The following is an 11,539-nucleotide window of genomic DNA, read 5'->3' on the forward strand; positions in this document are numbered from 1 at the left end:
GGAGGAGCGGCAGGGAGATGCATGGGCGGCGGCGCGAGGTGATGAGGCGGCGCTGTGGATGGTGATGAATGGAGGCGCAGGGTGATGGTGGAGGTGTTGGTGGCACGCTGGGGTGCGGTGGTGCTGGTGATGGATGGCGCAGAGGCGCACCACCATGCCAGCCTGGCCGTGGCGGCGGCCGGAGGTGAAGAAGATGTGGTGAGGGGGAGAGAGATGGAGATGCCAGGCCCGGAGGGGATCGAAGGAGATGGCTAGGGATTTTGACCCCTCGATCTAATCTTCCATTTGCACAATGGCCCTCCTTCTTCCTTCTTCCTTCGCAAGAACATCCCTCTCTTCTCAAGTTGGCCCCCTGGTTACTTTGTTTCTTCTCACACAAATCCATTCTTCCTCCTCTTCTTCGTTCTCTTAGCCACTTAGTCCAGATCTTGAAGTTTATAGTGCCTTCTCGCACTTTTCTGCAAAACAAACCACTGAGTAGTAAATGACCCCTTTATATGATTTTCATGCAAGTATGCAACAATTCATAGCAAGAAGTGAATGAATATATCTCAATAAACCTCATCTTTGAGTGACAAAAGATGCATTTGAAATGTGCTTATCAAGTTCCCCCACACTTAAATCTTTGCTTGTCCTCAAGCAAAGGAATATGACAAGAGCAAGATTGTGAACAGCGAGCTGACTAGAGAATGCCAAGTGAAGTAGATCTCCAAACAAAGCATGCTTTGAACTTTGCTAGTGAAAATCAATGGTTATGAATGCTACAAAGTAGTAGGATACTAGTAAGCATGACCATTTTAAAATTTTAGAATGATAAAAGAGGATCAACAAGTTTAGGTGATGACTATGCCAAATGGTACCTAAAGAGAGCATGATCCCGAGAACAAAAAGAACTGGAATTAAATCTTGTGATCAAATCACTTATTTATAGAGATAAAGCAATGATTACATTATTATTAGTCTCACCATAGGAACATACCACCGATCCCGAGAACATGGTATACACCCAGCTCGACCAATTATTAGTTTTTTTGTTTGTCTCCCCAAAGGAACATACCACCGATCCAGAGAACATGGTATACACCTGGTTCGACAATTACAATTTTTATTATTAATTACTGCCCGAGCTAACCCAATTTCACATGCCACCGATCCAGGGAACGTGACATGCTACTGTAGGTAGTCAGACTTATTATTCATTATAAGATATAATTTTTTTAACAAAAACAAGAATCATCACTCAACCATGTCTGGTTCACATGCTACCGATCCAGGGAACATAGCATGCTAGTCCATAGTGGTAAAGTGATTGCTCTGAATGGGAACACATTTGGCACAAATACATCATCTGAACATAGTGATCTAGGTGTATCAAGGTAAATGCAGAAAATGATTAAGTTTACTAGTGCACTAGGGATTTGAGCACTCAAAACTAATAGCTTTCACTACTTTTAGCAAAGCAAACAGGGTGTAGATCACTAGTTTACAAGGCATTCAACAATCAGTTCGCCTATTCTCATCAAGCACGATGCCAAAGGCGAATTTCAGCTTGACAACGAGTAATAACTGGCTCAAGCAACCCCACTAGCAATTGATTTCAGCTTGTATCAATAGATGATATATTCAGATTGGGGTCATGAAATAGCTCACCGGGCTTTATGAAGTAGAACTTGCTCGATCATCTCACATCCTCTTGCATCGTGACTCCTCTCCATTTGCTTCTCTATCCTCATGTTCTCTATCCTCGTGCACGCTCCAGCTTTTCTCTTCCTTGTATGTGCCCATTGCTTCTCCCTTCCTCACGTGTGTGACCATTGCTTCTCCTCATCTCCGTGCTCAGGATCCACCGGGGTCCCAAGGAATGTCACCTCGAACCTGGTCAGCATGTAGTGAACGGTGTAGTAGCAAAAACCTGAAAGAGCACTCGACAAAAGAGACCATACAAGTGAAAGGGGTAATGCCCTCTAAATCATCAATAGAGAACCCAATTACATGAGCATAGCTATAAAGAACATGACGAGTATGATAGGAATCAGCAAGCTCAATACTAACATGAGGATGATATTTATCATTAAGCATAGGTTTGGCATGAGGAAAATAAGTGTGATCATCATTAATATGAGCAATGCCACCAGCAGTATATGTATCATCATATCCAAGCAAACACTTCTTGAAATCTACTTTAACAGATAACATCATGCAATGCAAGGTAGTAGCAAACAATTCATATGGACACATGTCATTGAGACGATTAGATAAACCTGCTATATCACGCTCTTGTATGATGATGGGCAAATGATTTTCTGGTTCTTCATCTTCAACTATAGGAGCTTCTTTTACTTCTCCAGGAGTGAGAGGCAACGGATCTTCGTCTTGATCACTTGGGCATTCAAGCTCTTGGTCATCTTGTTCCTTGTCTTCTAGTTCATCTTCTTCAATCTGAAATATCTCTTCCTCAAGGCACTTGCTATCTTCCTTGGATGGATATGAAGGTGTTGGAACCTCACATGTATCAAGGGGAATCCCAGAAACACTCAGCTCAAGCTGTGAAGAAATAGTGCTGCCGGCCTTGATGTTCTTCTCAATCTTCCTTACTTCTTCCACTGGCTCTTTTCCACTCTTGATCTTCTTCATTCCCTCTAGTATAACATTCCTAATAGGATCATCCTCGTCAATCCAAGTGAACTCGAGACTAAGCAATGTGATCTTGTCTATATCATCAAATTCATCTTGTGTGGGCACTTGCACATGAGATTGCTCGACGGTTGCTGGAGTTGTTGGTTGACCAAATGGAGGACCATTTAACTCCATTGGCAACATCTCCTGGTGTTGAGGTATATGAGTAGGAGTTGAATAAATCTGTCGTGGAGCATAGTTGTGGCTCTCCTCATTGTACCTAAATCCCTGCATATGATTACTAGAAGCAAACAGTGAGATCTCAGGGTTGTTGCTCCTATATGACATATTCTGGTTCTCAGGCCACCCATATGAGTAATTGTTTTGGTATGAGCTAGGCTGTGGGGCGAAGCTCATGCCATAACAATTGGGAGAGTGAGAGTAACCACGCTGACATTCAGCGGGTGAATGGCCCTGAAATCCACAAATATGGCATGTAGGAGCAACATAAAGATGTCCTCTAGAATAAGGATCATAAGAGCTAGGCCTATCCTCAAAAACTACTTCTCGCTGCCGAGCTAAATCATCTAATCGATGGGAAATCTTACTTATCAGTTCTTTAATAGTTTCTGTGCTGTTTGTAGTGTTCCTTGCATCTCCTAGACAATCTGAATAATATGCCATAACCGAGTAGATAGCTCTAACCTGCAAAAGGAAAAGAAAACAAAGAGATACTAGCTAGAACAGGGGTTAGTGGTTATAGATATATCACAAATATATGGCACAAACTAGAAAAATAAGAAAAACCTAGTCTATAGCCTAACACAATCGCTCGAAGCTAGTCCCCGGCAACGGCGCCAAAATGATCGATGGTAAGTATAGTAGGTTTTTCATGCCCAAAATGGGGATGTCGTGTTCTCCTCAGGGACTAGGCAACGACAACGATGCTCAGCTAAAGCTAAGTGACAGAATTTTGAGAGAGGATTGCAAGAAAATAATAACCTAAACTAGACAGGGTTGAGGACAAAGAAAGCGTAAACAACAAGGAGAAATTCAGATTTTACTAGTCGTCTTTTTGGTATTTTCTTAAGCTTGAGAAATTAGAAACTACATAGGCAGACATTCTGAACAAAGAGAATTAACAAGACTAGAACACACATACGTATATATAACTAGTACGTACAACACACAGGGAAGAAACAAGATTATGGACATAATACAATTGTTTCACATCGCACTCAAACGCACATATTCATATATCACAGGTACTTGAGCAACACAGTAACTAAAATTGAACCAACTCGACTACGCAACAAGTGTAGTACTCAAGTGACCAATTTAACTAATTAACTCATACAAGAACAGGGAGTCACATGCCCCAGAACAATTCACATATGACAGATTTGAAACTGAACAAACAACTTAGTAGAACAGTACAAAAATTCAGAGTAGAGTAGCAAGAGAAGAGAGAGATTCAGAGATTAATTCCCGGTCAATCTTTAGGCTTGTAGTTGTAGATGGTGTAGGTGATGGAGAAGATCAGCTGGGAGGCAAGTTGGAGACAATCTGCATCAAGATTAGTAGAGGGAGAGAACAACAGCGGGGTAAGAGAAAGAAACAACAGTTTTGGTTCAGAGAAGAGCAAAAGCAAGAGGTGTGGGAGAGAAGAAGCAGCAGGAGCATTGAGAAAGGAGCAGCAGCAGGTTCGTGGGGGAAGGAGCAGCAGCAAAAGGTTCAGAGAAGAGGCAGGGAGCAGCAAGGTACGCGAAGGGAGCAGCAGCGGGGCTTGGAGAGAGGAGAAGGAGGAGCAGCAGGGGCATAACAAGAAGAGCAGCGGGGATGCGGGAAGAAGAAGTAGAAGGGTAGCAGTAGGGTTAGGATAAGAAAAAAGGTGGAGGAGCGGCAGGGAGATGCATGGGCGGCGCCGCGAGGTGATGAGGCGGCGCTGTGGATGGTGATGAATGGAGGCGCAGGGTGATGGTGGAGGTGTTGGTGGCGCGCTGGGGTGCGGTGGTGCAGGTGATGGATGGCGCAGAGGCGCACCACCATGCCACCCTGGCCGTGGCGGCGGCCGGAGGTGAAGAAGATGTGGTGAGGGGGAGAGAGATGGAGATGCCAGGCCCGGAGCGGATCGAAGGAGATGGCTAGGGATTTTGACCCCTCGATCTGATCTTCCATTTGCACAATGGCCCTCCTGCTTCCTTCTTCCTTCGCAAGAACATCCCTCTCTTCTCAAGTTGCCCCCCTGGTTAGTTCGTTTCTTCTCACACAAATCCATTCTTCCTCCTCTTCTTCGTTCTCTTAGCCACTTAGTCAAGATCTTGAAGTTTATAGTGCCTTCTCGCACTTTTCTGCAAAACAAACCACTGAGTAGTAAATGACCCCTTTATATGATTTTCATGCAAATATGCAACAATTCATAGCAAGAAGTGAATGAATATATCTCAATAAACCGCATATTTGAGTGACAAAAGATGCATATGAAATGTGCTTATGAAGTTCCACCACACTTAAATCTTTGCTTGTCCTCAAGCAAAGGAATATGACAAGAGCAAGATTGTGAATAGCGAGCTGACTAGGGAATGCCAAGTGAAGTAGATCTCCAAACAAAGCATGTTTGAACTTTGCTAGTGAAAATCAATGGTTATGAATGCTACAAAGCAGTAGGATACTAGTAAGCATGACCATTTTAAACTTTTACAATGATAAAAGAGGATCAACAAGTTTAAGTGATGACTGTGCCAAATGGTTCCTAAAGAGAGCATGATCCCGAGAACAAAAAGAACTGGAATTAAATCTCGTGATCAAATCACTTATTTATAGAGATAAAGCAATTATTATATTATTATTAGTGTCACCATAGGAACATACCACCGATCCCGAGAACATGGTATACACCCAGCTCGACCAATTATTAGTTTTTTTGTTTGTCTCCCCAAAGGAACATACCACCGATCCAGAGAACATGGTATACACCTGGTTCGACAATTACAATTTTTATTATTAATTACTGCCCGAGCTAACCCAATTTCACATGCCACCGATCCAGGGAACATGACATGCTACTGTAGGTAGTCAGACTTATTATTCATTATAAGATATAATTTTTTTAACAAAAACAAGAATCATTTCTCAACCATGTCTGGTTCACATGCTACCGATCCAGGGAACATAGCATGCTAGTCCATAGTTGTAAAGTGATTGCTCTAAATGGGAACACACTTGGCACAAATACATCATCTGAACATAGTGATCTAGGTGTATCATGGTAAATGCAGAAAATGATTAAGTTTACTAGTGCACTAGGGATTTGAGCACTCAAAACTAATAGCTTTCACTACTTTCAGCAAAGCAAACAGGGTGTAGATCACTAGTTTACAAGGCATTCAACAATCATTTCGCCTATTCTCATCAAGCACGATGCCAAAGGCGAATTTCAGCTTGACAACGAGTAATAACTGGCTCAAGCAACCCCACTAGCAATTGATTTCAGCTTGTATCAATAGATGATATATTCAGATTGGGGTCATGAAATAGCTCACCAGGCTTTATGAAGTAGAACTTGCTCGATCATATCACATCCTCTTGCATCGTGACTCCTCTCCATTTGCTTCTCTATCCTCATGCTCTCTATCCTCGTGCACGCTCCAGCTTTTCTCTTCCTTGTATGTGCCCATTGCTTCTCCCTTCCTCACGTGTGTGACCATTGCTTCTCCTCATCTCCGTGCTCAGGATCCACCGGGGTCCCAAGGAATGTCACCTCGAACCTGGTCAGCATGTAGTGAATGGTGCAGTAGCAAAAACCTGAAAGAGCACTCGACAAAAGAGACCATACAAGTGAAAGGGGTAATGCCCTCTAAATCATCAATAGAGAACCCAATTACATAAGCATAGCTATAAAGAACATGACGAGTATGATAGGAATCAGCAAGCTCAATACTAACATGAGGATGATATTTATCATTAAGCATAGGTTTGGCATGAGGAAAATAAGTGTGATCATCATTAATATGACCAATGCCACCAATAGTATATGTATCATCATATCCAAGCAAACACTTCTTCAAATCTACTTTAACAAATAACATCATGCAATGCAAGGTAGTAGCAAACAATTCATATGGACCCATGTCATCGACAGGATTAGATAAACCTGCTATATCACGCTCTTGTATGATGATGGGAAAATGAATTTCTGGTTCTTCATCTTCAACTATAGGAGCTTCTTTTACTTCTCCAGGAGTGAGAGGCAACGGATCTTCGTCTTGATCACTTGGGCATTCAAGCTCTTGGTCATCTTGTTCCTTGTCTTCTAGTTCATCTTCTTCAATCTGAGATATCTCTTCCTCAAGGCACTAGCTATCTTCCTTGGCTGGATATGAAGGTGTTGGAACCTCACATGTATCAAGGGGAATCCCAGAAACACTCAGCTCAAGCTGTGAAGAAATAGTGTTGCCGGCGTTGATGTTCTTCTCAATCTTCCTTACTTCTTCCACTAGCTCTTTTCCACTCTTGATCTTCTTCATTTCCTCTAGTATAACCTTCCTAATAGGATCATCCTCGGCACTCCAAGTGAACTCGAGACTAAGCAATGTGATCTTGTCTATATCATCAAATTCATCTTGTGCGGGCACTTGCACATGAGATTTCTCGGCGGTTGCTGGAGTTGTTGGTTGACCAAATGGAGGACCATTTAACTCCATTGGCAACATCTCCTGGTCTTGAGGTATATGAGTAGGAGCTGAATAAATCTGTTGTGGAGCATAGTTGTGGCTCTCCCCATTGTACCTAAATCCCTGCATATGATTACTAGAAGCAAACGGTGAGATCTCAGGGTTGTTGCTCCTATATGACATATTCTGGTTCTCAGGCCACCCATATGAGTAATTGTTTTGGTATGAGCTAGGCTGTGGGGCGAAGCTCATGCCATAACAATTGGGAAGTGAGAGTAACCACGCTGACATTCAGCGGGTGAATGGCCCTAAAATCCACAAATATGGCATGTAGGAGCAAAATAAAGATGTCCTCTAGAATAAGGATCATAAGAGCTAGGCCTATCCTCAAAAACTACTTCTCGCTGCCGAGCTAAATCATATAATCGATGGGAAATCTTACTTATCAGTTCTTGAATAGTTTCCGTGCTGTTTGTAGTGTTCCTTGCATCTCCGAGATAATCTGAATAATATGTCATAACCGAGTAGATAGCTCTAACCTGCAAAAGGAAAAGAAAACAAAGAGATACTAGCTAGAACAGGGGTTAGTGGTTAGAGATATATCACAAATATATGGCAAAAACTAGAAAAATAAGAAAAACCTAGTCTATAGCCTAACACAATCGCTCGAAGCTAGTCCCCGGCAACGGCGCAAAAATGATCGATGGTAAGTACAGTAGGTTTTTCATGCCCAAAATGGGGATGTCGTGTTCTTCTCAGGGACTAGGCAACGGCAACGATGCTCAGCTGAAGCTAGGTGACAGAATTTTAAGAGAGGATTGCAAGAAAATAATAACCTAAACTAGACAGGTTTGAGGACAAAGAAAGCGTAAACAACAAGGAGAAATTCAGATTTTACTAGTCGTCTTTTTGGTATTTTCTTAAGCTTGAGAAATTAGAAACTACATAGGCAGACATTCTGAACAAAGAGAATTAACAAGACTAGAACACACATACGTATATATAACTAGTACGTACAAGACACAGGGAAGAAAGAAGATTATGGACATAATACAATTGTTTCACATCACACTCAAACGCACATATTCATATATCACAGGTACTTGAGCAACACAGTAACTAAAACTGAACCAACTCGACTACGCAACAAGTGTAGTACTCAAGTGACCAATTTAACTAATTAACTCATACAAGAATAGGGAGTCACATGCCCCAGAACAATTCACATATGACAGATTTGAAACTGAACAAACAACTTAGTAGAACAGTACAAAAATTCAGAGTACAGTAGCAAGAGAAGAGAGAGATTCAGAGATTAATTCCCGATCAATCTTTAGGCTTGTAGCTGTAGATGGTGTAGGTGATGGAGAAGATCAGCAGGGAGGCAAGTTGGAGACAATCTGCATCAAGATTAGTAGAGGGAGAGAACAACAGCGGGGTAAGAGAAAGAAACAACAGTTTTGGTTCAGAGAAGAGCAAAAGCAAGAGGTGTGGGAGAGAAGAAGCAGCAGGAGCATTGAGAAAGGAGCAGCAGCAGGTTCGTGGGGGAAGGAGCAGCAGCAAAAGGTTCAGAGAAGAGGCAGGGAGCAGCAAGGTACGCGAAGGGAGCAGCAGCGGGGCTTGGAGAGAGGAGAAGGAGGAGCAGCAGGGGCATAACAAGAAGAGCAGCGGGGATGCGGGAAGAAGAAGTAGAAGGGTAGCAGTAGGGTTAGGATAAGAAAAAAGGTGGAGGAGCGGCAGGGAGATGCATGGGCGGCGCCGTGAGGTGATGAGGCGGCACTGTGGATGGTGATGGCTAGGGATTTTGACCCCTCGATCTGATCTTCCATTTGCACAATGGCCCTCCTGCTTCCTTCTTCCTTCGCGAGAACATCCCTCTCTTCTCAAGTTGGCCCCCTGGTTACTTTGTTTCTTCTCACACAAATCCATTCTTCCTCCTCTTCTTCGTTCTCTTAGCCACTTAGTCCAGATCTTGAAGTTTATAGTGCCTTCTTGCACTTTTCTGCAAAACAAACCACTGAGTGTAAATGACCCCTTTATATGATTTTCATGCAAATATGCAACAATTCATAGCAAGAAGTGAATGAATATATCTCAATAAACCGCATATTTGAGTGACAAAAGATGCATATGAAATGTGCTTATCAATGAATAACTTGGGTCATTTATGAGCACCATAGATAGCAACATTCCTTAGGGAAAACTTTAGGTGTAACATAACCCAAGATAACTCCAATGACGAGATTGATGGATTTAAAATATCTCATTTTTAACAACATGTGAATCATGAAACATGAACTCAAATTATCAAGAATGACATAGCACCACCTTAAATGGTATGGAAGAAAGAATTGCACTCCGGATTGCAAGATGAAGAAAGATAAAACTCCTCAAAACAAGACATGTATTGAACACCATGTTTATTTGAGAGTATAGCTTGACGGATCTTAACTTTGAGGGAAATCTTGAGGACAATTGAAGAATGAAAGAAATCCTTGATGAACCACCATGTAGAGCCTCCATGACGAACTCCGGTAATAAAAGAAATGACCAAACGAAATGAAAGAGAAGTTGGAAAACACAAGGTGAAGACTTGCAATGATTAGATGGATCCTCATGACGAGAAAATTGAGAGAGCTTGGAACTCCGGGAAAAGAAAGATGAACAAAAGAAATCAAGAATTTGAAGAACCTCCGGAATAAGCAATTGAGTTCACTCGATGAAACAAGAATAAGAATTACATTATGCTTATGTTTCACCAATTAAATTGATGACAATCAACGGATTTGACATATTACTTATTCTCGTAGAAAAGATTAAGAGAGGTATAACATAAACTTGGGAAGGTCTTGAATGAGCCAATGGTAGGATTGGAAAGAACAAATGAATGCATTGATATGCTAAACGAATGAAGAAGAATCTTGGGAGAACCACCGTCAGAATTAAAATGAATGAAGAAAAGAGATGAATCACAGGTAAGAAATTGAAAACGAACAAAGATACTTCGGGAAATTTAGATACAAGAGAACGAAGAGATCAAGCGCTGATAAGAGAATACTTGAATGAGGCACCGGTAAGATTTAGAGAAAAAGAGCTGAAAGCTGAGAATGAATAATTCTGAGAAGATGGCCTCCGGAGTAAAGAAATGGAAACAACTCAAGAAAAGCTCCGGATAGGTGAAAAGAATACTCACAATCAAAACAATTATGAGAGGATGGCATTAAGCTAGAACCACGAATCTTTGATAGAACGAAACAAGATTCAAGGGATCAAATGCAGAGAATGACGATTAGAAACACCACCATGAATTGTTTAGATACTTCGGGATGTAAATTAGAAAGGTTGAACCAACGATGAAAAGAATTTGAAAGATCTTGGAGAAATACATATGACTGATGATGAATCATTCTTACGTCAAACTTTGAAATGAATTTGAGAATAACTCCGGGTAAATAAGAAGAGTCAGGTAAGATCCTGGGAAAAGACCTGTGGGTTAGGGCCCACTCAAAAGAAACACCTTAGAACTATTACTTCAAAGATATTGCACCGGATGATTTAAATGGCTTGGATGAGATAACAACCTCGAGGTAGGTTTGAACGGAAATTGAACGGAAAGACGAGCCTTCCGAGATATCTTCAGCACTCCCGAACAAATGAATAGTGAGAAGTGAATTATTATGAGGTGCACCGGTATGAGAAGGTATTTGAAACAAGGAAAAGAATATGATCAACACCGAAAGCTTGAATTGAATCCACCGGAGAAGAAAAAATAGAATGAAGAATGATGAACTAAAAGCTCCGTTAGAATCTTCATGAGAATCACCGGATACAACCATTGAATGAAAGGAAAGAAGAAAGTTCACATGAATCAAGTGGATACTTGATGAAGAAATCTGAATCCTTCAAGAAAAGCAAGGGTGGGAGGGTGGGAAACAAAGACAACTTGGAACGGATGAAACAAACGCCGTTGAGAAGAACTGATAATTGATCTTGCGAATGTTGAAGTAATCAGATCCACTTGAACAGAGACACACCTGTTGAAAAGGATTGACATAACAATCTCGATTATCATGAAGGATTAGTATTCCCATCATAGTATGAGAACACCGCTTAGACAAGGGATGGAATCAACATTTGACTTCGAAGCAACTCGAATACCACAACTCAAGGCAAAACAAAAGATTGGCTTGCAGAATAAGCCGGAACAAACATATGATAGAGATTTCGTTCGAAGTTTTCGTGGTGGGGCC

The 11,539-nt window shown here is 41.5% G+C and overlaps 1 protein-coding gene across 1 annotated transcript; it reads right to left on the reverse strand.

Moving 5' to 3' along the window:
- Window positions 1-1,799: 1,799 nt before the first annotated feature.
- On the reverse strand, window positions 1,800-9,040 carry LOC123083813 (uncharacterized). Its single transcript, XM_044505720.1, has 3 exons — window positions 6,159-9,040; window positions 2,262-4,967; window positions 1,800-1,912 (listed from the first exon to the last, which is right to left on the reverse strand). The coding sequence occupies exons 2-3, from the start codon at window positions 3,298-3,300 to the stop codon at window positions 1,800-1,802; spliced, it is 1,152 nt and encodes a 383-aa protein (XP_044361655.1). The 5' UTR covers window positions 3,301-4,967; window positions 6,159-9,040.
- Between the last annotated feature and the right edge of the window lie 2,499 nt (window positions 9,041-11,539).

The sequence above is a fragment of the Triticum aestivum genome, chromosome 4A, assembly GCF_018294505.1.
Source record: "Triticum aestivum cultivar Chinese Spring chromosome 4A, IWGSC CS RefSeq v2.1, whole genome shotgun sequence".
NCBI classification, from domain to species: Eukaryota; Viridiplantae; Streptophyta; class Magnoliopsida; order Poales; family Poaceae; genus Triticum; species Triticum aestivum.